At 43.6% G+C, this 27,727-nt stretch overlaps 1 protein-coding gene across 1 annotated transcript; it reads left to right on the forward strand.

Moving 5' to 3' along the window:
- The first annotated feature begins 12,075 nt into the window (after window positions 1-12,075).
- Window positions 12,076-22,952, forward strand: OAT (ornithine aminotransferase). The gene is made up of 10 exons (XM_054276821.1): window positions 12,076-12,187; window positions 15,199-15,425; window positions 15,919-16,143; window positions 16,270-16,365; window positions 16,917-17,044; window positions 18,311-18,433; window positions 19,098-19,226; window positions 19,870-19,983; window positions 20,760-20,904; window positions 22,080-22,952. Exons 2-10 carry the CDS (start codon window positions 15,227-15,229, stop codon window positions 22,238-22,240), a joined length of 1,320 nt encoding a protein of 439 aa, XP_054132796.1. The 5' UTR covers window positions 12,076-12,187; window positions 15,199-15,226; the 3' UTR covers window positions 22,241-22,952.
- The last annotated feature ends 4,775 nt before the right edge of the window (window positions 22,953-27,727 follow it).

Here is a 27,727-nt window from a genome sequence, read left to right on the forward strand (position 1 = left end):
GGCGGCAGCGCGGGGCAGCCCCGGGAGCCTGGAGCGCACCTCAGCCCTTCTGACCCAGCGGGGAACACCGTCATCACTTCTGCTGCTTGCGTGGCCATTTGAAGTGTAAGAAAGTTGATTTTTCCTAGGCGCCGCGGCAGCACGCTTAACTTTGACACACAGAGAAGAAAAAAAACCCCACTGTAACCACTGGATTTTATTAGCACCTTTGAGATGTAATTATAGGTGTTGGAGATGGGAAAAGTAACCCTCTTTACACATGCCTGACACTAATTCCCTGCAGATTCTTCTCCAAGTTCATTGTTAAGAGGCTTCTCGCTGCTGTTCGGCTTGCCAGCACACGTCTGAAGCCTCGGGGGCTCGGGAGCTGTGGCACTCGTTAGCAGCGCTGCGATCCCGATGCTGATGAGGGTGCAGGCGGCCGTGTCGAATCCCAGGGATGCTCGGCAGTGAAGACGTCCCCAGGCCCTGACTGTGCTCGTGGGACTCTGCTGAGCCCTGTTTGACCCACGTTTCGTTATCGTTCCTCAAAACTGCCAGTCACGTTCTTGACACCCTACCTGGAGGAGAGCTTGGGAAGGTGCAGGAAAATGCAGCTCTGTGTCATTGGGAGACAAGAAGGAAAAATCTGCCTGGTCAGTGGGAAAGTGTTCAACTGCTGCTCATGTCCATGGCTTCTCTGCCTTCCTCTGCAGTTCAGTTCAGTCCCAATGACTTCACAGGTTTTGGATAAGAAATCTAAAGATCATTCTTTTTGCAGAGACCAGTTCTTGTAATAACACAGCATTAGTGCCAAATGAGGCAGAAATGAAAACATAAATCAGAGAAAATTATTACATTATTCATTTCTTTAAAAATGGGGCATTTGTGGTAGAAAGTAAGTAAAACACAGAATTTCCAGCATGCTGAGAGACCTACTTTCCATAACAGAGAAACACATGCTTTTTCTGGTTTTGCTTTTTGGAGCATTTGTTAGAAGGAAAATCACATTTCATCTTCATCGTTACAAGCATCAGAATGAAAAGGAATTTTAGCTGGGGGCTCATCTGTCCCTGAATGGATGGGAAGTAATTGGTTTAAAAAAATCTGTCTCATGCAGTTTTACAAATTATTACAACACAGTATTCCAGACTGTATCCTCTCTGTCTCTGACAATGCTTTAAAGTACACACTGGCTTTCCAACCAAAACACTTAGCTAATAAATCCTATCTAGCTCTTGTGTTGGTCTAAATAAAAAGGGTTTTTAAATTGTTCCCTGTTTAATTGTTTTTAATTTTACTGGGATGAGGCACTGTCTGCTTTGTGGACTATTTGCCCACCTGGTGGGGCTCTTGATGGTCCCTGTGTTGCATGTCAGTGACTGAGGGTGATACCCCATCTCCTCCGGGTGGCTGTGAGGAGATGGGTGGTGGGACAGCCCTCTCTTGCCAAAGTCACCCTCCTGACTGCCAGCTTTGCAGGGATCAAGGGTGTGAGAGCCACAAGCCTAAGCTTGGGCCAGCTGAAAGGACCTGAGGTTCCACAGAGGAGGTACCCAGTGTCTCCTCGGTGCTTTGCAGAGCTGTTAACAGAACACAAAATTCACCTCGGGTCACGGGCTTGGAAGTCATGGCTGCTGTGTGAATGCCTTTACTTGGAGGTTAATTAAAGTAACTTTTAAGCCCTAATTTAAATTAGAGTTACAAAAGACAGGGGCATTTCAGCTGCTTGGGGAGCATCCAGAGCTGCCTGCCTTTCTGACCAGGCAATCAGCAGTCCCAAATGCCTGAGCCATCAGGTGCCACCACTGCTGACAAACTGTGTGTCCACTTCTGGCCACCCATGGCAGTTAAAAGTTCAAGTCCTGCAGGGTGGGAAAGGCATTCCTGCAGGCTGGCCTAGTCCATCTTCTCTGCCTCAGGCTGGGACTAACTAGACCTAAATCCTCTTGACTATTCATGGCCTCCTACTTGTGATTGTCATCACTGTCCATGCAAAAAACAGGTCTTGATGTCACCTTGCTGTCACTCTAAGAGGTTCCCAGAGCATGACAGGGCTGGTTACCCACAGTGTCCCCACATCCCTGGTACAAGACAGGCTTGTGCCCTGCTATGGTCATATGGTTACTTCTTCTCCTTGAGAAATGTAAATCACAGCAAAAAAGCAGGGAATGTTACAAGTCAAAATAAATAGTACAAATTGTCTCTTCCTTCAAGATGTGTTTTTTTGCTGTTCATAAACCTTTCAAGGCTCTGCTTTGCCAGCAATTTTACCCTTTGCCAAAACTGTATTCACTTTAGAGGAAATATTGATTCCTATGCAAGACGCTCTAGCCTTTCTTTTTCCTTATCACTCTGTTTAGTCACTTCTAGCCCAGATTCCCAAAAGATGTTTCACAGTTATTTCCAGAGAATGTAGCAGTCATGGTCCCCACTTTGCATGACTTGCACCTCTGCATGGCACTGGAAGGGGGATGCACGTCAGTGGGAATGCAGATTTGTGGCTCTGACCCCAGGCCACCAAAGTTCTCCTGGCTGAATTCTTCCAATCCCTTTGGACAGAGCCTTCCTTCACTGCTTTGTTGAGTGGAGGTGCTTGGGTGGATGATTCTCGTTAGGGATGTCATGGCTGGGCACTTATTCCAAGCAGTCCTGGGAACAGCAATTGCAGTCAAACTTTGCCTTGCCCAGATGAGGCCATTTGCACTGGTAACACTTCTAGAAATGCCCCACTGAGTATCCATTATCTCTAACAATTCTGAATAAAGATTTGTGCAATATTTTCAGGCACAGACAGAAACTGACTCTACTCACAGCTGAATATAGATGTTAAAAGGAATCACGAGTAAGTCCTAAGTGTAAAAAGCAAAAATGCATCTATATTAAATTAAAAGAGCTTTGAATTCAAATGCTCCAGAGAGAACAGGAAAGTTAGGAGCCTCTCTCATTCCTGGGCAACCTGATCTAGTGGGTGGCATCTCTGCCCATGGTGGGGTGTTGGAACTTGGTGATCTTTAAGATCCCTTCCAACCCAAACAGTTCTGTGATTCAGCACCTGACAGTGTCTGCAGTGAGCAGGCAGCAGCAGCTGGGGGTCAGACTGCCCAAACTACTGCCAATTCTGAGTCCAAGAACCACAAAATCACTTTGGAAACAGACTTCATTTAACCTGATAATGAAACAAGTACAGGAGGCACACTGTGACATCACAGTTAGGGAAATGTTAGAAATGTCAATCTAACCAGAATTTCAGAACTGTACTTAGGAAAAAATATCCACAACAATTCATGCAGTTGAGTTTGCAAAGTTGGAAGAATACAATGAAAAATTAAATAAATGGGGAAACAAAAGATAAAATATATTTATTGGCATGTCATTGACCAAGCATTTTTCTTGAATGAAATCAATGGGATTTGTTGTGTAATACATGACTGGAAAATTAAACTAAAGCCTATTTCCTTCCTGGCAATCTCTCTCTTGTTCTCTCTCATTATTATTATTAGAACATGTGTAAAAAGATTTGTGCTGCCTACACACAGGCTCTTGAGGTGAGAACAGACTCCTGTTTTCCACCTGCGGATTTTTCCTCACTGAGATCAAGTAGGACCATGAGAGAGCCAGAGATGACCCAAGACAAGGAGCAGAGAGAGCTCAGAGGTTTCCTACTCTCCCTGTTTCTGGCAAAGAGAAGCTCCTTCAGGAGAGATGTGATCACTGTTTTTTGTGGTCACCGTGGAGCATGCGAGTCTCACCTGCTGGAGGCAGCAGAGGTTGAGAGGTGCTGGCAGCGTTCTCTGGTGACTCAGGAACGCATGAGAAGTGTGGCTGTGCTCCCAAACACCTCTCAGGAATGGGAGCAAAGTCTGATTTTCAGCAGCTTTACAACTCACAGGCAGACGAGATGTCTAGCAAAATATTTGGTGGGTGAGATCCTGCTGAAGAAAAATTGATAATTATGTTCTTGCATCACTAGGCCTGAACCATTTTTGTTTTCCGGTATGACCCTGTATCAGCTGAAGTCACCCTGATCTTTACAGCGCTTTGTTGTCATGGCAAACTCATGTTGTGGGCTCCATTTCTGGTAGTGCACTCAGAAAAAGTTTCTGGGAAGATAATGATGTGTACAACTAATTTATGAGCTGCTTGTTACAAGTTTGCTTTATCCTCTTAGCTGGCATCTTTACCATGTTGTTCACAGGAGCTCTTCTGTGGTGTCCATGATTCATGCAGCCTGTAGCAACACTACCACTGCTTTCTACTGTAGCACTGATATTAAACTCCATTTCTCTTAGACTTTCCCCTTCAAACATTGAAGAGTTCCCAAACTGGCTTCTTTCTCCAGCTGATTATTGCTTTTCCTGTGTTCTTTGTAATGCCACAGGAAAAATGTAATTAGAAATGTGGCATTCCATGGGGCTTAGGCAGGCTGCAACACTGCAGAGGGATTTTAGCAGTATTCAAGACCTGTGCTTTTCCACTGAGCAGCCTCTGACAGATTGAAAACACTTTGAGTAATACCAGATCTATGTACAAGATCAATACAAATAAAAGATTTTTCTCCTTTCCACACATGCTGATTTATTACAGTTTAAAGAAGAACACTGTAAACATTAATTTTAAATAAGAGATAATATATGAAATTACATCACCTTTGCAAAATGGGAACCTTCAGAGCTGTCAGGTTTTTTATCTGTGGGTCTTTAGGAACCTGACACAACAAACTCAGCATCAGGTCAGTTGAAACCTTGTCCTGTCAGGTGAGGGCAGTTCTGTGATGATGTCCCAACATCTGATGCCTCTCGTGGTGTTTGTGGGTACCAATTGGACTGACAGGTTCCCTTATCACCCAGTCCCTTCCATGGAATTACCCTGCAAAGCACAAGCATTGCTGAATTCAGGATTTGCTGCATTTCACTGGAATTGCTCCAGAAGAGCAACTGATGAGTCCTAGAACAGTTTGGGTGTGAAAGGATCTTAAAGACCATCTAGTTCCAACACCCCTGTCATGGGCAGGGAGCTCTCATAGACAAGCTACAGAGAGAAAAGAATGAATTAAATTCTTTACCAGTTTATTTGTCCCTTCTAAGGAACAGGCACTTGATAGTTGAAGAGTAGACAATTTCTGTCAAGGTCTTTCTGAAGATTCCTTCCTTTTCTATGCTTTCCATGCTTCCATATCTCAAGGTGTGTGATTTTTGAAAACAATTATGATGAAAGAAATTGTCTTGAAACAACAGATTGAAAGCAACTTCCTTTGTCTTAAGATGTATCAAGAAAACCTTTACCTTTCTCAATTATCTAATATTCTAGAAAAATCTAGGGATTGTTTGAAGTCCTGCCTGGGGAAGTGCAGGAGGTCTGGGGCAATGACGAGTGACAGGTGATGCAATCGGTCACCCTGCTGATCTCTCACCTCAGTGATGCCCAGTTAAACCTGACCTGGTGCATTATGTAACCTGCCCAGTGTGTGACCACAGCAGCCCTGAGGTCAGAGCTGAGTGCTCACCATTTAGCAAGGCTGGCAATCCTGGTGGCAGCAATGTCACACTCTGCAACAGCAGGGCTGGTGGGAATGTGTCACTCTGCAATTCTGAGAAGTTTCCCAGCTCCTGAGATAAAGCATATCCAGATGTTCAGTGCTCGGTCCTGAGATTAACCAAATTGACAAGGTATTTATCCTTATTACCCAGTTAGAAGTATTTATGTTTGTTTTCTGTGTGCTCTCAGAGCTGCCATCTGGGTCAGATTTTCAAAGTCAGGAGAGCATGTAAAGGAGTTTTCTAGAAATCATTGTCCTGATGAAATCCAAGAATGAAGATTGTGAGTTAGGAAGGTCCTCAGGATCCAAATCAAAATACACTCATTCAAGGAAGGAGCAAAGTCACATCCAAGGCACTCGGAAACCTGAAATTTAAACCAACTCTCATTCCAATTTTCCTTGGACTTTATTTTAACATTTGTGAGTTTTATGCTACAAAATGCCATTTATAAAGCTCTTTTAATCTGTCTTGGGAAAGCAAAAAAAATAATGTTTTTCCCAAGCTCTCTCCAATTTGTCTTTTTGCTAGTATGATATCCAAAGAATGTGATGCTCATCAGAAATGTGTGTAGAAAGGCTCATTAAGTTAATTACAAGTCCAAGAAATGAAAGAGCTTATATATCACCTTTAGGTTCCACACAGAAATAAAACATCTCACCTCATTTGTGGAAGGCTCTGGATGTAGGAATTGCTGAGCTGCAGAGGAAAATGACAGTGTAAGTTCAAACATGGGGAACACTGCCTGGGAGAAGACAGCAATTTAAATTCCTTTGTTTCTGTAATTCAGTTATCCATGCTGTCATCTAACAGAGTATCATGGAAATCTTTGTAAAATTAGCCAACATACAAATCAGGGAGGATAAGTATGAGCTGTAGCTCAAGGTTTATATTTCAAAAGGAATATCAGCTCTAAGGGTTTTTTGTGGTGCTTTATGCTGGGTTAACAAACACCCATCCAATAAAACAGCATTATTCTGAGGGGGCTGTGCTATGCTTTGCCAAAATATCTTGAAAGATATGAACTAAAAGAGAAATGTCTAAGTGGACTAGAGAGGCAGATTTGCTTTGCATGCATTACAATTTGTTGCTGCCCTGTTCTGACACACTGCACTGTGAAATATTCTAGCTGCGCTGCAGGAAAGGCAAAGCTTTCTTGTCCTACAAGATATGTCTTAATGTAGAGTTCTACTATCAGTAAACACGCAGAATAACACAATCATGGGCCATGGAAAGCCATTTTTCTATATAAGGCACTATAGACAATCCAATAATCCCACCCTGTGCCTCAGAGCATTGTCCAAACACTCCTGGAGCTCTGTCAGGCTGGGGCTCTGCCCACTGTCCTGGGGCCTGTTCAGGGCCCAGCCACCCTCTGGGGGAGGAACCTTCTCCTGAAGAGCAAACTTCCCCTGACACAGCCCAGCCAGTCCCTCACTCCCATCCCAGAGAGCAGGGATCACTTCTGCTCTGCCCATCGTGAGGAACCTGCAGGGTGCTATGAGGTCTCCCCTCAGTCCTTTCTTCTCCAGACTGAACAAACCAAGTGAACTCAGCTGCCACTTGTATGGGTTCCCCTCCAGACCCTTCACCATCTTTGTAGCTTCCTTTGGTCACTTTCCAGTAGCTTGATATCCTCCACTGTCAACTGGGATTGCAGGTTGAGTTCCCCAGCAATGTCAACTGTGAGGTTTGCCTTCAAACCTGCCTTTGGCTCAGGAAAACTGCATATTTTTCATTTTTGCTGAGTGGCAGCAGAGTTTCAACAGAAGGAGAAAGGGTAAAACCTGTCCTTGTGGCTTTGTTACGGGTGGGAAGAGAGGTGGAACTGTCCTCGTGCTGCTTTTATGTAATGATGAACTTGCACCTTGAACTCCTGGCTTGGTGAACTCCATATCCAGCCTGAGCTCAGAGGTGAGGAACTGTCCCATGCCACTGAGGAACTGAACACTGGTGCCAAGGGGCAAAACATCAGCTCTTGGGGAATGCTGGATGTTTTCTGCAGTGTTCCTAAGACAGTTTAAACTTCAGTGAGGGTCCTGCAGTCCTGCCTTGGCCCCAGTGCTTGAGCTGCTCCCACGGGCAGCATGTGAATCCCTGACACACGCTGAGCCTGTGCAGCCAAACCAACACACAATTCCCTGTTATTTACTCTGCCCCTAAACAACCACAATAAGGGGGATGCTATTCCTCAGTCTCCTCACATGCCTAATTCCCAACAACTTCAGTGAGCATTTCTGCCAGAGACAGGGCTGTGGAATTACTCCTAACAACTGGCATGACTTAACTTGTTCCTTCTTGTAACTTTATGGTTTACTTACATGTCAAATTGTATTTTCTGGATTAGCAGAATGAATATAATAACCCTCTTTCTTCAAGTAGGTCAGAGTTTTCCTCTTTTCTGCAGGGCAAATTACTGTAAAATGTGAACATTTCATGGATTCTCTTTTCCATATTTTGGTTACTGTCATGTGTAGTCTTTTAGGTATCTACAGGTAACTAAATAGTACACATTAAGCTTCTGCTTTCCCTTTTTTATTCACATAAAATACCTCATCTAGCTGAGAGCAATTCCTCCAAGATCTACAGTAGTAGCTGCTACTGTGCACAATGTGAATGGTTTAGAATTCCAGTTTGATAGTGTTTAAAGAAGAAAAGTGGATATATTCTGTGCCTTGATAATAAATACCAAAAACAAAGGAGGAAAGAAAGTGAACCATGACACTGATCCTACATAAAACTGATCAGGTTTAAATTAAACAGAGCTTTGAAAGCACTTTCTCTCAGGTCTTGATTAACCACATTCCAGTTTGAGAGTTATTTCATATTTATAATTTTTAAATCTCAGAAACAGTTCATATCAGCTAAAAACCCCACATTTACATATAGTATCTGTGCATTCCACATTATGTCTTTATTTCTTATTTCAGATGTTACAGAATCCAAAAGCAAGCAAGCCTTTTCTTGCTTGAGGTTTGCTTGTTTGCTTATTTGCTTGTTTTTGAATCTCCACCTTCCAGACAGGAATCTGCTGTTTTCCTGCATGTCTGGCTTCTGAATTCACCTCTTGGGGCAGTTTGCCTCCAGCCCCATGAGGCAGAGCTGAGCCCAAGATTCAGCACTTCAATTGATCTTGTTGTCTTTAGTTTGCATTCTTTACATTTCCAGATGTGCATTTCCCTTATGTGATGGGTGCTACTTAATCCTTTGGACAAGTTTTGTTCTTTCTATATTTTTCTGGTTATTGTAAAAAGAACATGGTTGGAGGAATCTAAATCAATTTGGAGGTGAGCTTAAGAATAAGAGCATTTAAAGGCAGGTAAAAGGCAGCTCTTGAGTTGAGTCTCTGAAAGATGAAAGGGATGTAGCTCCCAGCATGTTATTTTTGTGGCTAAATAGGTAGAAGGCATCATTAGCATCACCTGAGAAAACAGATCTATGTTAATGAAATGCCATGCTAATGAAATGTCAAAGTAAAAAACAATCCAACCTTAAACCAGCATTTCTTACCTGGGAAAATCCCATTGATCTCATGGATTGCAAATCCTGGACCATGTCCTATAAGGCTATTTAAGAAACATGAGGAAGCAACAAATAAAATTATGTGATTTTTTCCCTCACACCAGAGATTGTAGAGTCATGGTTTCAGTTGGAAGGGACATTAAAGATCACCCAGTTCCAAACTCCCCTGCCATGGGCAGGGACACCTTCCACCATCCCAGGTGCTCCAAGCCCTGTCCAGCCTGGCCTTGGGCACTGCCAGGGATCCAGGGGCAGCCACAGCTGCTCTGGGCACCCTGTCCCAGGGCCTCACCACACTCATAGGGAGGAATTTTTTCCTAATATCCAGTCTAGAGCGACTCTCTGGCACTAGGAAGCCACTCCAGGCCCTTGTCCAAAGTCTCTCTCCATCTTTCTTGTCAGCTCCCTTCAGGAGCTGAAGGAAGGCCTCAGTCAGGTCACCCCAAAACTTCTCCAGGCTGAGCAATCCCAATTCTCTCAACCTTTCCCCACAGCAGAGCTGCTCCATCCCTCTGATCAACTTGGTGACATCCTCTGGACTTGTTCCAGCAGGTTCTTGTCTTTCCCATGCTGGGGACCCTAAAGCTGGATGCAGAACTCCAGGTGGGATCTCACCAGTGTAGTAGACAGGCAGAATGAACTGGGACAATGTGTAATACTCAAAGCAGAGAGGTCATTGCTTATTTTCAGCCTTAAAATGTTAGGCTTTTCACCAAAAGTCATAACTTCAACTAGAAATAAAGGGTTTCAATAGCTCCTAGACAATAACTGCCTCTGGACTTAAAGAACTGGTCACAATACAACTGTGTATTCATTCAGCAGTCATGACTCTGAAATGTATTTTGCAATTTAGCACCTAAGGCACAACCTTTTGGTGCTTTATGAACTCATCTTTGGCAGCAGATGCAGGGCACTGTTTGCTGGCAGAATTGGGCTAGTAGGAGACACAAACATATTAGCAAATTGAGCCTTACTTTCTGTGTGTTTATCATCTGCTCTCCTCCCAGCCCTCGCTGCATCAGGCTGACTGCACATTGGGAAAATTTCCTCCGAGGGCGTTGTTCTCCAAAGGCATAAGCAGTGCTGCTCCCTGACATCCAAGGTTTGAGCAATTTGCTTAGAAGATATGACAAGGTTCAGGAATATTTTCAAATTGCTTGCTTTAGTGAGGGGAAGCTATGCAAATTCTCTGTGTGTCAACTAGGATATTGTGCTTTCTTTGTGGAAGAAATAAATTGTTTTCCAGCATTGATAAATTTGTCAGGGCGATTTATGAACAAAGAGCAAGAGGCACTAAGAAGTTACCACTGCTAAGAATAAGGGGGTTTTTGGTTTGCCTTTTTTTTTTCCTGGGGGGTTGTTTCTTTGTTGCTCTTCCTAATGAGGTGGATATGATAAAAAGTGAAATATTGTTTGTTTTCTTCTGTACTCTGCTCTTGTGAGATCCCACCTGGATTGCTGGAGCAGGCCCAGAGGAGGGCACAGCAGGATGGAAAACCTATGAGTAAAGGTTGAGAGAATTTGAATTATTCAGCCGGGAGAAGAGAAAGATCCAAGGAGACCTCAGAGCTCCTACCAGGGCCTAAAGGAGCTCTCAGTGAGCTGGAGAGGTTCTTGGGACAAGGGAATGGAGGGACAGGACACAGGGAATGGCTTCTCACTGCCAGAGGGCAGGGTTAGATGGGATATTGGGAAGGAATTGTTCCCTGTGAGGGTGTTGAAGCCTTGGCACAGGGTGCCCAGAGCAGCTGTGGCTGCCCCTGGATCCCTGGAAGTGTCCAAGGCCAGGTTGGACAGGGTTTGGAGCACCCTGGGATAGTGGAAGGTGTCCCTGCCCATGGCTGCAGATGGAACTGGCTGAATTTTAAGGTCCTTTCCAACCCAAACCAGTCTATGATTTTTTTTTTTTATAAAACCAGAATGTATTTATGAAGCACACCTCACAGTTCCCCTTAAATGCCCAGATCTTCTGGTTACAAAATGCTCTCCAGGTGTAATTTAGCCCGGGGAAAGGTCAGGGTTGCGCTGGCTCGTTGCAGCCTGTCCTGCTCACCTGCTGGTCCCGGCTCAAAGCTTGGCTCAGAGCACACCGGGCCCTCCTGGACCTCACTGTCCCCACATTCCCTCCCTCTCTCCCAAGGCAGCAGAGCCTGAAGTTCAGGGTTCCATCAATGCCCTTCTGTGAGGAGAAGGGCAGGGCATGGGGACAATGGACGGACCGTGACAGACTGGGGAGGAGATTGGTGCGTGCAGGCAAAAACACCTGGCACAGGAGCTCCATGAGCAATTCCTTAGCAACCTCTGTGAATCCCTGGCTGTTATTCTGAATTATTTTCTGTTAGCCATATATTAAAAGATTGGGGAAAAGCTCATGTTCATATATTGGGAAGAGAAAGCTCAGAGTTGAGCACACACACAGAGCACTTGTCATCACATCCCTGGGGAACCTGCAGCCACCAGCGGAGGTACCACCACCATCCCACACACTTCCTATTCCCAGGAATATTTTCCCGATTCCTCTAAATTTTTTGTCAGTGCTCGCCCTTTTCTACAGTAACTTCCTCGAGGGCACAAGTGCAGATGAGCGGTGACAGCGGCGGGAGGGTGCGGGGGTGGACGGGTTCCGTGTGTGGGGTTCCGTGGCTACAAAGATTGCTCCCAAGGCTAGTTCGGCAGAGAGGAGACGAGCCGCCAGCCTGAGGGACGAGGGTGCCGGTGTGAGGGATGGAGGAAGGCGGTGACGGAATGGGGAGCGGAGCCCTCGCTCAGAGGGCCTGGGTGCCGGTATGAAGGATAGGGGAAGGCGGTGAGGGAAGGGGGAACGCAGCCCTCGCTCAGAGGGCCGGGGGTGCCGGTGCGAGGGCCGGGGGCACCGCCCCTGAGGACCGGGGATGGGCGGGGCGCTGGATCGCGCGCGCCCGCCAATGGGGAGCCCCCGCGCCAATGGGAGGTGCCGCAGCGCGGGGGCGGTGGCTGCCAATCAGCTCCGTTAGCCAATCGCGGGCGCAATTTTAGTGACGTCAGGTGGGAGGGGTGGGGCGAGGATCGGTGACAGTGGCCCGCGGCCGCATCCGCCTCTTATTCACGGGCCCCGGCACCGGCAGCAGCTCCGGCACCGGCAGCAGCTCCGGCACCTCCAGCAGCACCAGGTACGGCCCGTCCGGCCCTCGGGGGCCATCTCTGCCTCTCTCCGGGCCACCGTGCCCCGGTTCTGTCCCGCCGCAGCCGGCCCGTCGGCAAGGCCCCGGGAGCGCTGTCACTGCGCGGGGAGCGGGGGAGGTGACAGTGCCTGAGCCAGCCCCGCTTCGCGATGCCACATCCCTGCCTCTGCACTGTCTGTGACCGTGGCCAGCGGGATCTGGTATTTCACCGCTGGGTTTATTGCTTTTCTTTATTATTTTTTTTTAAATTCGGTTTGCTGGAGAAAAGAAGGCTCAGAGGGGACTCTATCCTTTCTATAACTCCCTGAAAAGCCAGGCAGGAATCGGGCTCTTCTGCCAGGTGACAATGACAGGATGAGAGGAAATGGGCTCAAGCTGTGCCAGAGGAGGTTCAGGTTGGACATCAGGAGGAAATTCTTCCCTGATAGGGTGATTTGACATTGGCGGGGGCTGCCCAGGGAGGTTTGGAGTGCCCATCCCTGGAGGTGTCCAAGGAAGGGCTGGATGTGGCACTCAGGGCTCTGGCCTGGGGACAAGGTGGGGATTGGGTACAGGTTGGACTCGGTGATCTCAGAGGTCTTTTCCAGCCTCAGTGACTCTGCAGTTCTTGTCTGCCAGCCCAGGTCCTGAGCAGTTCCTGCTGTGGTGCTGGTCTGCACAGGCAGCTTGGCATGTCCGCACTGATGTCCCCCTGCTTGTCCCCTCGAGGGTTCACTGCTTTGTCTCAGCTGCAGCATGACACCAATTCCTCTCTGCTCTGTCAACATGAACCTGAGTGTTTTCATGTGCTTGACAACACCCCCCAGTTACCTTGGGGTGTTTTTCATTGTCAGGTTCATATAACCATTCAATTTACCTGTGCAGTCTGCAGGCTCCTGTCTGGATAATCTTGCTCAATAGCTGAGCAAAGCTGTTCGAGTGTTTTACAGCTGTGTTTTGAGTGGTTTTCTGTTCTGATGCAAGACCTTTTCCAGTTGGTGTAATTCTGGTTTCTGATTCCTGTACTGCCTGCTCCAGTGCATGATCATATTCCTCACTCTTAGTAATGAGTTTGATTTTATTTCATTTTATTTGCTTGGGTTTTTCTCCTTATTATGCCCCCCTTCTTTCCTGAAATTTCTGTTCACCTTGTCCTGCTGATCATCAACCCCAAATTTCCCCTCTCCTTTTAACTCCAGATTCATCTGTAATTCTCAGCTTTACTCAGCTCTTCTCCATGTAATCTTCCCCACTTGGCTAAAGTGCTGTGGCCTCACTAGCACAGTGTGCAGGGCAATTCCCTTCATGGAGGAAAAAGCCCTTTAAAAAAAATCTGATGAATATTTTCTAATATGCAAGAAGTAAAGCAAGAACCTCAAACTGAGGATCTGTGATCCTTCATGCAGAGAGGTACCTCTGATACAGGGCAGATAAGAGTTTAACTTCTTTGTACCTTTCATTTCAGGAATGTCTGGAAAATCTCCAAAATCTAGAAGCTTGTGATAGGATTAGCTACTCTGCCATGGAGGTGTTCCAGGGGCCAGGATGTCACAGATCATTTTAGGGGTTGATCAGGTTGAAGTTTTGAGTCATCAAAATTTTTTCTTGCACAGAGAAGTATTTGTCCTTTTTGTTTGAGAAATCCTTGAATAATAATCTTGAAAAGTATTAACACAAAGGGCTAATCTTTAACAGCTGGAGACATGCCCAGAGTTGTGTAGGATTCACCTCTTGCTGGAATGGAGAATGCTGACTCTTCCTCAACACTTGGGTTTTAGGAGATGGAGAAAAGTCTTTTGGCTTTGGTTAGAAGTGAGGAGCAGAAATGTAATACCTGGGGAGTCTGCTGAAAGAAATGCCTCTCTGTTCAAGGCAGCACATTCAGGGGGTGGATTTTTTCCAAAATAAATTAGGGATAAATCCATGACTTACTACTTCTGTCTTCTCCAAGCAGCCTGAAATAACAGCACCCTTGTGTAAGCCATCCTTGCATCCTGGTGTTGGTATTTAGGGGAGGTTTTGCTGCTGTTAGGGGGGGCAGCAGTGTCCAGCTCTTCACCCTGCAGTGTCACAGGGAGGCTGCATTTGATAAGCAGAGCACTTGTTGTGATCTGTGATCCTGCTCTGGGGTTAAACCTTTTGCCAGTTTGTCAGTGGGATGTTCTGTGAGACCAGAATCCTGAGCTTTGGGGACTCTTGGCTCTCTGCTGTTCCCTGCTGTGGGAAGAGCTTCCTCAAACAGCTTTTCAAGTGCCAGCTCACATCCTCTTCTCTGGAAGTATCTTTATAGTGATTGAGGAGCAGGCACAGAGAAGAAATCAAAGTGCATTTTCCTGATGAAATCCTACCCACAGGTTAGGATTTCCCCATCCCTAAATGCTGAAAATACAAGGTTATGTATTCAGGGGAAATTGCTGGGAAAATACAGAGTGCTCTAATGATCATTAATATCTGACATATTATTACTTTACATCTATTTTTTGATCATAGAATCCCAGAATGGTTTGGGTTGGAAGAGACCTTAAAGCTCATCCAGTGCCATGGGCAAGGGACACCTTCCATATCCCCATCCAACCTGGCCATGGACACTTCCAGGGACAGCCAATATTGTGGAAGTTTGTGACATGATTTGTCTGATGAAAATCAGAAATTGGGCATTTCAATAGAACAAGAAATTTGATGAACTTAACTTTCTTGCTGTAGTTTATGTTAGTAAATCAGAATTTAAGGGGAAGTGAAAAAGGAACACTTACAGGAAAAATGATGTAACTACTTCACAGGCTTGCTGAGTCACACACACAGTTTTCTTTCTGTTTCTGTAAGTGTAGAGAATAGAAAAAATGACTTGTTTGATGTTAATCCCACGTTAATTTATACTTCATATAAGCTTTCTTGGCTGAATTGCAAAATAGTTGAGGAACCTGTAATCCTGGCAGTAAAACCACTTCAATCGTTCAGACATTTCTTCTGAAGACTTCTTACTGCTAATTATTAACTTTCTTTATTTTTTTCCCCTCCAGGCCTGTATCGGAATTCCTGAAGCCCATCATGCTTTCCAAGCTCACCCGCTGCCAGCCCCTCGCTGTTCTCTGCCGGGGTTTCCATTCCTCCCTGAGCTCTGCTACCTCAGTGGCTCCCAAAAAAACCCTCCAGAGGCCTCTCTCCTCAGATTTAATCTTTGAACGTGAGGCCAAATATGGTGCTCACAACTATCACCCACTGCCTGTTGCTCTGGAAAGAGGAAAAGGTATTTTGTTTAGGTTTTTCCTGGAGGTTGAAGGTGTTGTGGGTCTGTGGAGGTGAATGAGAACATGGCAGAATGATTTTGACCAGACTGATTTTGACCTGACTGATTTCTGAATCTTTGTTGGGTTCTTTTTGGGTGAAATTGAAATCATTGATGAAATAAAATCATCAGATTGTTGATTAGAGAGCTGCATTATTATGCATAAGGGCACCTGAAAAAATTGTGCTGTCTCTAAAACGTTTTAAAGGATTGATAATTTCCAGAATAACCCAGCAAGTAATTTTTAATGCAACTTAATTTCTTCTGTTACCTTGTGTGGAGAGGTTTAATGTTAATGTGAGCAGGAAAAGGTGCATTGGTACCCTATCTAAGTCCTTGTGGGCTGTTCATATATTATCACTTAATTTAAATTTGCTCTTTAATCATGTATGAGGAGCTTTTTTGGTCCTGTGTCTTTTTATTTTGTGCGCTGACCACAGGTTTGTTTTCCCAGGTGTTTATGTGTGGGATGTTGAAGGCAGGAAGTATTTTGACTTTCTGAGTGCTTACAGTGCAGTCAACCAAGGCCACTGTCACCCAAAGATTGTGGATGCTCTGAAATCCCAGTCTGAAAAACTGACCCTGACATCCAGAGCATTCTACAATGATGTCCTTGGGGAATATGAGGAGCTGGTCACCAAAATGTTTAATTACAACAAAGTTCTTCCAATGAACACAGGTAAAGAAATACTTTGTTTCCATTTTAGTTCTTGTCTCTGAGATTCACTGGTTGTGTAACATTTTCTGCTGCACTGATGGCGTGTTTCATGTGCAAGAGTGATAATGGTGCTGCTTTGTGTTTTAGGAGTGGAAGCTGGAGAAACTGCCTGCAAACTGGCGCGGAAATGGGCCTACACTGTGAAAGGAATTCCAAAATACAAAGCTAAAATCATTTTTGCAGGTATGTTAAGTGTGTGGTATGAGTTGAGGACTTGAGGATCTGGACACTGGGTTACTGGGAGGCAGCCTGAAGTCACAGGGAAAGAAAGAACATCCAGTCCTCCATGCTCTTTTAATCACTTAAAGTGCAGTACTTTTTATTCCTGAGTTCCTGCATAACTTTTTTGTGGGTTAACTCCTCAGATTTGTGCCACACCTCTCACAGATTGCTCAATAGGGTTAAACTGCCCTCTTGGCTTCACTCACCAGGGCTTTTGTCCTGTATTTTCCAGGTCTTCCAGAAACTGGCATTATCAGAGTTATTTTCAATTTTCCACACTACTAACAAAACTTAAGGAAATTATTGTGTAAACTTGTCAGGTCTTAGAGTATAATTTTCTTTTGGTTTTTGATGTAGCAACAGGGTGTATTTATGCCATCAATACAAAATGCTAACCATTAGGAAGGGGATCCTAATATCTTGTTAGATAACCGTGGAAAGTGTGATGTCCTTTAAAGTGTTCTGGCTCTTGGTCAGTTTTGTAACAATTTCCCCACTTTTTTTTTCTCCAGCTGGCAACTTCTGGGGCAGGACAATGTCTGCCATCTCCAGTTCTACTGACCCATCCAGCTATGATGGCTTTGGGCCCTTCATGCCAGGATTTGAACTGATCCCATACAATGATCTGCCAGCTCTTGAGGTATTTGACAATTTTTTGTTCTTTTATATGGAATCATTTTACAATTTCTCTTTGGTAAATAGCCAGGAAGATCAGAAGTTTGTACTTTGAAACATGTGCTTTGACATTAAGATATCTGTAAGTAGATGTATAAAAGGAGCGTGCTTGTTATAATTATGGATAGGAAATGTGGGTAAATTCTGCTTTGGGTTTGATTTTCAGTTAGGCTTTAGGATTTGAAAGAAAAACTACATGATCTGTTTAATTTCCCAGCCACCTGGTCTAGTGGAAATGTCCCTGCCCATGGCAAGAAGTGGGATGGGATGAGCTTTAAGGTCCCTTCCCACCCAAACCATCCTGTGATTCTATCACTAGAATTCACTGCAGTTGCAAATATTCATTTCCAGTTTTACATCCTTAAAACCATGCCAGGCTGCTGTTCCACAAGCTCCTGAAATGCCAGTGATTCCCAGTATTTCCCTGTGTTTTCTGAGGTTAATCCTGTCAAGCACCTGGGGAGGGGTACAATTTCTGTGAGTAAAAACCTCTGTACCTGTTGGGGCTGCTCCATACAAGTGAATGGGCTTTGGAGATTGAGGGATTATAGGACAGAGCTGCTTTTCTCCTTGGACTTGGCTTAGGGGACACAAAGGTCTCTCAGTGGGCTGTGGAAAGGCTTGTTCAGCTCTGAACCTACAGCAGGCTGCCCATGGTGAGAGGCCTGCAAGTATTTAATGCCTTCATTAGAGCTGGATTCACTCTGCTCATGGGGCAAAGCTGAGAAAAGCTGTACTGAATTCATGCTGGGAATCATTAGATCTCTTGTGCCTCGTGGACTTCTAAACCTTTTTGAACTTGATAGTGCAGAATGTACCTGTGGACTTTGCTTTAAGGTAAAATTGTCTGGAGGGGCTCAATTCTGTTTTTTTGTTTAAGGGGAGAGTTGAGCAATTGTTTGTATTGTATGGGGCAATATGAAACTGAGGGTATTTCTGAGGTGATTTATGAACTCATCTGATAAAGTGCTTTGCAGTTTAAAGCTGGGTTTGCAGTTTGCAAGGTTTGTACTTCCCAAGGCAGCACAGCAGCTGATTTCACACTGCCAACAGTGACACAGCACTGGAACTGAAGTGGCACTCAGAGAGAGCTGCCTGACAGCAATGCTGTTTTCATCCTTTGAGGAAGAACACCAGGGCTAGAATCAGGTTCTGTTACATGTATTTTCTGTATTTGAGCTGAGTAAAAGCTTTTTCTTTTTGTCTCCTCTCCCTGTGCCCCATGTTGCAGCGGGCCCTTCAAGACCCCAACGTGGCAGCTTTCATGGTGGAGCCAATTCAAGGGGAAGCAGGTGTGATCGTTCCTGACAAAGGCTATCTCACAGGAGTGAGGGACCTCTGCACAAAGCACAATGTGAGAGAGAATTCACTGTAGCATTAAACATTCAACACTTAACACTATATACTGTGTTTACTGGTGTAACTTGTAAGGTCACCCTTCTATGCAAGGTGTACAACTTTATATGCAATTTAATAATTCCCTCTTCTTTCAGTGGAACAATGCAAGCATACCTTTTGTGTTTCCTGGTAATATCTCACTAAAAAGTACTTCTTAGCAGTGCACGTTATTCACTATTTCTTACTATTGTCACTGATTTAAGTTTCTAGTTAATATTCTTCAACAGGATTTATTTTAGATTCACTTAACTTCTAATTTCTTTTCCACAATATAAGTTTCCAATTACCATGGCTATCCAAGACCTTTGTTGCTGACATATATAACTGCAACCAAGAATCAGTTACAATAATGGGTCACTGAATGAAACACTGAGAAAAATGGTTATCAGTGATCTCTGATTTAAAAATCAGTGGTCTCTCTGTTCCAGTAGAATTCAGATTCCTAATTTGTAAGTGCTAGTCATAATTATTTTCATATTTTCAAAGAAAGACATTGACATATTATTAATAAAGTTGTCTTCATTATTGCTGTGATACCTCAAAAAATTGTATTAGGATTGGGTTAGGAATGACAGTGAAAGTAATTCCCTGTTCTGTTTGGATTTTTCTTCTCTTTACAGGTTCTGTTTATTGCTGATGAAATACAGACTGGTTTAGCCAGAACAGGGAAAATGCTGGCTGTTGACCATGAAAATGTGAGACCTGATATAATTCTTCTTGGAAAGGCCCTTTCTGGTGGCTTATACCCTGTGAGTACTAAAGAAATACCAATAATTTAAAGTAACATAAAATTACCCAAACATTTGTTGAATAATCTTTTTTTTTCTTAGTCATCAACACTGAAAATCTGCCAGTTGGAAGAACAATAAATCTGATGTTTGTTGTACTTGGAAATTGTTGTTTGCAAGACTAACTATGATTTATGACCAGACAGTCCAGCTTGAGAGAGACAAAATAAAATAATGGAATACCAAATACTACCTTTATAGCTGAACAACTGGCATTATTTCATTTGTCTGGCATGCCTGCATGGCTGATTTTATCCTCTTGGAGTGGCTTAAATTCCTGCTGATTAGGCTGGAAATTACAATGCCTTGAACTATGTTGGCCAACTGACAGGATTTCTGAGTTGTTAAACCAAGTATTGAAGCTTAAACTCTTGAAATAATATTCAGTTTGGAGAAATTCCCCTCACTGGGATTGAAAGTCGTGTTACCACTATAGCTAAGTGCATTTAAGGGATTAATTATGGGATTGTCAGATCTGCTGGGAATGTAAATGAAATTTATCACCATAGGCTGAAAACTTCCTGAGCTCTGAGGGAAGGTTTGCTTTAGATATATTAAAGTTTCCTGTTGTAAGTATGTGAATTTGCTGTCCTTCCCATTTTAGGTGTCAGCAGTGCTGTGTGATGATGAAGTCATGCTGACCATTAAACCTGGTGAACACGGATCCACATATGGAGGAAATCCATTGGCCTGCCGTGTGGCAATGGCAGCACTGGAGGTTTGTGTGTGGGGAGAGAGCTCTGGAATCCAAATTAAAAAGGGCCTCATGATCTTTGCTTAAATAAATGGGATTATTTTTTATGCTATCAGTAGAAATCTAGCTTTAAATAAGTATGGAAAATTGGTAGTGGTTATCTGTAGATCATAAAACAAATTTCAATTTTTTTATTGGAAATGTGGCCCACTTCCTGTGTTCTTATGATCTTAATGTCTTAAATGTCAAAATAAAATCCATCTAGAGGAAGTTTCAAGGCAATGATGTAAATTTGGCCAAATACCTTCATTAATTTCATGAAGGCATTTTGAAATTGGCCTATTTTACTATATCAGCAGAAGCTGTTGCTCTGTGAGCTCGAGAACAGGTATGGATCTCAAATGGAAACTACAATGTCACATCCAGAAGGTGCAATTCCATTATTTGGTAATTGCTAAATTGACTGCATTGATGCAGGTCACACAAAAAACCTCATCACTACCCAGGACTCATACTTGGAGAGATTCAGTGCCTTCAGAGGTTTGCTGTTTACTTGCAAATAACAGCAAACAAAGAGCAGTTTATTTAGAATAAAATTTCAAAGACATTACTGTTTCTTGTAGGCATGAATGAGTAAAGGCTCAGTACCAACCTGCTGGGACTTGCAGCCTGTGCAGGGACACTGTGGCTGCAACAGCCTTTGTGAATCAGCAGGTTCAGTGTCATTATCCATCCTGCCCCATGGTAAACAAAACAAATGCACTGCCCTTCAGCTGACTGTAGATCTGACTTCTCTTTAGGTAATTGAAGAAGAAAATCTGGCAAAAAATGCAGAAATAATGGGTAATCTGCTAAGAAGTGAGCTCATGAAGACTCCATCTAATATTGTGACTGCTGTAAGAGGAAAAGGGCTCTTGAATGCAATCGTAATTCGGGAAACCAAAGGTGAGGAAATAAAACCAACTGCACAAACACAGCATGGAGAAGTACTTTTCAACTTTAATTGTAGGTAGGGGATGCATGTAGACATGATGTTTGTGTTCAGAACATGGCTACAGTACTGTATTACCACTGAAAATTAATTTAAATTACTGTGTGCTGTTAAAAATAGGGGTTTTAATTAAGAACAGTTGTTTTTAAATTAATTGAACTCTTACGATTTGATAATGTTCAAACCTGATGGTGAATCTGCCTCCCAACAAATGACTTTATCTCTCCTCTTTGGGAAAACACTGTCTACAGCTAGAACACCAGTTCCTGCCAGATTATGGGAGCATGGGCTGGGATTAGGTGTTTTCAGAAGAGTTAGAAGTGTACAATGAATACAGGAGGGTATAAAGTAGAAAAAAATTAATGATGGAGAAGAAATTATATCAGAATAATATTGAATTATAGCAGAAATCTGAATATCAAGGTACTTGATGAAAGGATACAGTGCTGCAGGAAGTGGTGTCATTTTCCACAATGATGCACTGAAACTCAGATTACATAAACATAACCTTATCTGAAGTCCTGTCCACATGTTCCCTTACCTCCTCCTCACGTGCTTCCCCTTTTAAAATTTACTTTAAAGTCTGAGTGCCAGACAAGCAGTGAGCTGTGAAGGAGCAGAACTGTGTGTGCTGAGGCAAAGGACAGCTCTGCAGCAGTGTCGCTGTGCAGATTCCAGAGAGTGACCTCTCCTTTGTGATCACCCCTCTGCCCGCTGGCACACAGCACCAGGTGCTGCAGGTGTGGCACCTGCTCTGCTGTGCTGGGAATGTCCTCAATGTCCTGTGTTGGGAAATTTAGGTGACTAGAGACTGGAAAAATACAAAGCCGTGGCTAATTCCAAATCCTGCACCTGTGAGATAGCGTGTCCTTGGGCCTAGCTGTAGTAGGATAACAAATAGTGAAAGAGATATGAGAAAAAAGAGATGTAACCCCTAAGGAATGAGGAAGAGTTCATGGTATAGTTTAACCAATAGATTGCTTGGCTTACAGAATATTCATAAGCTTATTATTTGCTGTATAAGTGTTTGATACTTTCTTTAATAAATTGGACCTGTGATGAACCATCTGGTGTCCTGGTCCCCTTCCCACGACAGTCCTGCTGATGTTCTCCCTCCCTCCCGTTGCAGACTACGACGCCTGGAAGGTGTGTCTGCGGCTCCGCGACAACGGGCTGCTGGCCAAGCCCACGCACGGCGACATCATCCGCCTGGCCCCGCCCCTCGTCATCAAGGAGGACGAGATCCGAGAGTCCATCGAAATCATCCACAAAACCATCCTGTCCTTCTGAGAGCATGGCCCTTACAGCCTGGCTGCTGACGGGCCCAACGGGGTGTGTTCACATGTGTGTGATGAAGGCCTGCTCTTGAAGCAAGCATCTCTCATTCCTTTTTATCTAAGAGGACTTGACTATTAAAACATAGCTGGATCTTTAAGTTATAATGGCTCTGTAGAAAATACAGAATGATTTTAAAGAATTTCCAGTCTTGAAACACTTGGAAATAAAGTTCTGCATGTACTGAACAACTAAGTTGGAATATTTGAGGGAGATACCTATAGAAATCTGCTTAATTGTTATAAGTCTTGCCCAAAGTTTAAAGTGTGATATAGATATATATATATTTTAGGTTGCCTTGCACTCTCATATCACTCTCCAAAACATGGCATTTGGCAATTTTTGCCTCTCAGCAAGATGTCTGTAGGATGGAAGCACTTATCATTGTGGGTGAATTTCTGTTTTTCATGTGCAGCTTGAAAAAAATTTCTAATGCTGAAGGTTTGACAAACTGGGTGTTATGCTGGTGGACTTGAGAAGCATCGAGCTGTGTTCTGTGTGTACAATATTTTGATTGTATGACAAGAGATGCTGTTTTCAAGCCTGGCCTCAGTGTTTGGCTTTGCAATCTTGTAAAATAAATCTGAACATTTAGATCTGTTTTTACTGTTACAAAACTTTCTATCATCTGGATGTTTATATTAAAGCACATTTTGCATTAAAAAAATAGGTTGACGTGCAATGAAAATACTCTGAGTCTTCAAACAGACAAAACCTCATAGAAACTTGGAATTTTAAATTTTTCTTAGCTGGTTTTAGTTGAACTAAACCCCAATTAATCACACCGTGCAAAATGTTCCCTTTGCTGAGCATAGGGGTTAAATACAGTCACACGCTCTGGGATTTGGAAGGCACCTTAGTTCATGGCAGTGACCCAGTGGGGTGCCAGAACATTCTCCCTTCCTTGCCTTGGGTGATGTGGCAGCTGTGGGTAAAGTAACATGTTAGGAATAAGATAAAAAATGCAGGGAGGTGTGAGTGAGGAAGTTTGATGTTTTTGAACACTGGGCTTATGGGCAAGGAGGGAGATACCTGAGAGAACCCACGGGGTAAACAGCACTTGCTGGAGACCTTTCAGAGCCCCAACAGGTAAAGTTCCAAAACTCCTGGCAGCACAAAAGTTGACTTTTTTTAGAGTTACAAGGCTGGCAAGGATGAAGGATATGCTCAGACTTGTTCCTGCCCCAGCTCAGGCACTGTTTGCCTAATTGCCAGAAGGGGCTGCAGGGTGGAAGGTTCCAGTCTGTGTTTTGGTGCTTCCCTGTCCTCACTCTCAGCAATATTCCTGCCATGAGTGTGTCATGCTGACATTGTGCCCCTCAGGCCACAGAGCATTATATTTTCCTTCTGTGCAACAGCCATCCATGTACCTAAAGTTTGTGGTTGTTCTTATTTCAGTTCTTACCCCTTTTCTGGTTAAAATTCTCTTTTATTTTTTTCCTCCAGAGGTGCCATTTTCCAGAGCACTTGCTGTTCTGCAGTTCCCTGCTCCCCCAGTCCCTCACTAAAGCTGGGAAGAGCCAGTCCAGTTCACATGATTTGGGTGCTGTCCTGTAGTTCATGCCCACTATTGTGGAGGATTTTTTTTTGTTGTTTAAACTGTTTTGAAGAACAGCTTTCAAGCTCTTCCCCCTTGGTTTTTTTATTTGTGTAATAAACAAGAATTGCATGTGAAGCTCTGTAACATGCTTTACTAATTTGTATTCTCTGAGAATATTTCTCTGTCTGCTGATGATCAATTTGAGCTCAGATTTTACCCAACCCACTTTCTGGTTGCAGTTTTAATAGGCCGAGACTTTTCAGAACTTGAGAATTTTTTCTTTTTCTCCAGCACACCATTGTTGAATCTCTGAGATCTTAATTTGTCTTTTAGTTGCTTCATGAGTCCAATTTTTTTGCAAGCTTATGAGAATTCCCAAGACAAGTCATCCTAAATTGCCCTTGTTTAATGATGGGGTAATTGAGTTTTCTCTTTTAACCTGAGAGCTCTTTGGCTCTCTTAAGTAATCAAGGTCCAGGGTGTGTGTCTGGAACCAGAGCTAGAGCAGACAGAGGGTTTTGATGGTTTGGTTTATTACAGTTCAATGCCAGAACAAGTACAAAATTACATGTATTTTTTCAGAAGTGAAGACATACTGGACATTTCTTCCAAGGAAATAAGCCTGTCACCAGCTAACCTTCCACTCCAGGAATAACAAAAACCACATTGGCAGAAGTTTGTGAGTTAGGAGGTGGAGCTGGATGGTCAAAGGAAATGTCAAAGCTCCTTTTTCTGTGCAAAGTGATAAAATGATAGGCTATCAGAAAGCTTTTGGCATGATGTGTCTGTTTTGGGGGTTTGCTGTATCATGGAAAGTGGTTTTTGTGCCTTCTGGCAATCCTAAACTGGGATTTGGCCAGTTCTCAGTGACACCGCCTGAACCTCTCAAACTCAAATTCTGCAGCTTGTATAACTAATGTGCTTGTAAAACCTGCCTGTGCTTTTGTTGTCTGGGATCTTAATTAGCCTTAGAAAATTTCTTCAGGGCTTTTATTCCCAAAAAAATGTAGACAACTAAAGTGCCTTTACCCGCTGAGTGCCAGAAATCAGTGCTCTGGGGTTTGAACTTGTTCCACTGATTGCTCAAGTGGAGGTAGCTCAGCCAAAGGCTGGTGTTGAGCAAATTTTAACTTGAAAGAGGCAAAACTGAAAATAATTTACAAATTACTGTAATACACACTCTGGAATGTGCAGAGAAAAATGTATGTTTCATGAAATGAGTTTGATTTTTGCATTGTAAGGTAGTTGAAAATTGAGAAGTGCAATCTCAGAGAATTCCCTTTCTGAACCTTCCTAGTGTATTTTTTTTTAAGTTTGCATTAGGTAGAGATGCAAGTGTGGAAATGGCATTACTTTTTTTCTGCTGTAATTGAAATTTATTTTTAAAATGGCACTTGAAAGAGCTCTGTATTGCCTATGCAGAGAGTTTAGTTTTCTTTAGCAAGAGCTGCACAGCAATAAAACTTTTTAAAGGCACAAATATGTATCTGCAAAATGTTGCTGTAAGAATTTGGCTGAAAAGGCCTAATCTGTCTCCATCATATCACTTGCACATATTTTTGTGAAGTAGCTTGTGATGTTTCTTTAAATCAGGTATATGAAATGCTTTTCTAAATGAATAGTGACCCTGCCTTCAGTGCTGGGCAAACACGCGAGGTAATCCAAGCACCCCAGAGCCAAGCCAGCATTCCTGAGGCACCCAGGGCAGCCCTTGGCTTCACTGGGAGCTTTGTTTGTGGAAATAATGCTCAATTGTGCTGGCACCTGTGCGCTTTGGCAAGGGAAAAGCATGTGGGTTTTGGCATAAAATCGTTAAATATATATATTGGCATAAAAAGAAAAAATTACGCTGTGGGTAAATGTAAACCAAGATTTAAGGGGACTATGAAACACTGAGAGGCAAGTGCCACACACTGAACAGGGGAGAGGGAAAACATACAATGCAGGGTTTCCTTCTTTCTTTTTCCTCCTTCCTGTTGGCAATCTTACGAATCATGCTTATGACATTGTCCTTGACCTGGGCTCTTTTCAGCTACAAACCCCATGAATTTGTGTCATCTGGCAGTATTTACTAAAGTTAAGTAATCTATTTTGGTAATTTTTAATAGGACCCAAGAGCCTGGTGGTCATGACCGGGTAAAGAGCTTCACATCTTGAACCTGTTAGAATTTTCCATGATGAAACAATGTCTGTTTTGTCTTCTAACAACAATGTTGGGAGGATGAGCTAAGTAGAAAGGCAGGTCTTAGTTATTTCTTTGTTCTTTTTAATTTTTGTTTTGTTTTGTTTGTCTGCAGCTGCTTCTTCATCTTTTCCACCCTTCCAGCAGCAGGTGGAGCCAGAAGCTTTGCTTTAAACTAAGAGTGTACTGCTGGGTGGAGAGTTTTTGGAATTTGGGAACTCCTGGGGGCTTGCTTTTGTGCTTTATCAACACCAAGGTGTGACACAAGCTTCGGTCTGGCTCTGGGTGCTCTCTCAGTGCATAACTTGTGCTGTGTGCTCCTGTGGCTGATCTTGAGTGAAGGGATTGTTAGAAGAGTTCCTGTACCTCCAGTGTGGCAAATTCCGACTGATAGGGATGTGGGGACAGCTGAGAGAGGAAAAAAGAGGCTTTCCTTCTCACATCACTGAAGTCGAGAAATGAGAAGGTGGAGATTTGAGACAAAATTTTAAGTAGATCTTAAAACTTGTGAACTGCTTTCCCTAGACCTCCCTGTCATGTTTCCATCCTTAACTAGTTGGAGTTGCTGCATTTTTGCAGTGAAAAGAGGTGTTTTGCTGAACGTTCTCTCAGCAGGAAAAGCAAGGGAAAAAACATTACTGGATTAAAATCCCCTTGTAATACCCTGGGGGAAAGCTCATGAAGCTTCTGTGTTGAGGATCACTTGTAAGGGGTCCTGAGGCTCACCAAATGCTTGGAAGTGGTAAGATTTCATGGAATTATTAAGGTTGTAAAAGACCTCTAAGATCATCAAGTCCAACCTTTCAGCTTTGCCTGTCAAACAGACGGAGTTACAGCAGTCTGATTGCTCATGGCTCAAGGAAGACCAGCTGACTTAGGCCACAGTTTGGAATGCTCCTTGGTTTTTAATTTCCAGTTGAAGTTGTTGAGCTTTGGATTTCATTCTTGAGGCAGCCCAGCATGGTGAATATACCGTGCTGCATGTAAGAGGTGACCATCAGGAATCTTCTTCAGCTGTTGTTGCCCTCAAAGCTTTCTGTCCCTCTACTCGGGCTTGCTTGGAGAAATCCGAGCAGAGATGGTGCTGTCTGGAAAATCCCCAGGCTGCTATCGGCTCTAGTCCAAAATACTGGTAGAAAGCAACTCCTACTCGTTCCTGTATACAATCCTAATAATCTGCTACGATTTAGGCTGCAGAGAAAGCCCCTCAAGAGTAGTGACCCTTGGCACAATGTGCAATCCAAACAAAGGCCTGGACCTTGGATGAACTCCCAGACCTTCTCCGGGTCTGACACATGGGATACCTAATCCTCAAATTAATACAGTCATTTGGAAGAGCTGTGAAATGAGAAAAGGGAGTAATTACCCTCTAAACACTGAGTTCCCTGTCTGCCATAGGTATTTCCAGCAGGAATACCAGGCTGCCCTGTCTCAGATGAGCTGTGCTAGAGCCTAGTTTTGTGGAAGGAATAATTGGCTCAAATTGGCTGTCCTGGGAGGAATGATAGTGGTGCACATTCCATCTGGCTCTTGTTGGCAAGATGGCCAATGCCTGGTCAGTGAAGTATTTGGCAGGGAGGGCTGTGCTGAAGGACTTGGACTCACATGGATGTGGTGGGAGTTTAAAAATAATTTTCCTTCAGAAGTCATCCTAAGACCATTAAAAGAGAAGATCCCCAGGAGTGCTTCCCTACATGCACTGGTGTTGGGACAAGAGGAT

The sequence above is a fragment of the Melozone crissalis genome, unplaced genomic scaffold (genome assembly GCF_028551555.1).
Source record: "Melozone crissalis strain CALT ecotype California unplaced genomic scaffold, PUWL_Pcris_2 ptg000019l_1, whole genome shotgun sequence".
NCBI classification, from domain to species: Eukaryota; Metazoa; Chordata; class Aves; order Passeriformes; family Passerellidae; genus Melozone; species Melozone crissalis.

Excerpts from the sequence above, each read along its gene's own strand:
- OAT (XM_054276821.1), top strand. The coding sequence starts at position 15,227 with ATGCTTTCCAAGCTCACCCGCTGCCAGCCCCTCGCTGTTCTCTGCCGG. Across the intron at positions 19,227-19,869 it reads TTTCTGGTGGCTTATACCCT|GTGTCAGCAGTGCTGTGTGA; the intron begins GTGAGTACTAAA and ends TTCCCATTTTAG. Across the intron at positions 20,905-22,079 it reads CGTAATTCGGGAAACCAAAG|ACTACGACGCCTGGAAGGTG; the intron begins GTGAGGAAATAA and ends CTCCCGTTGCAG.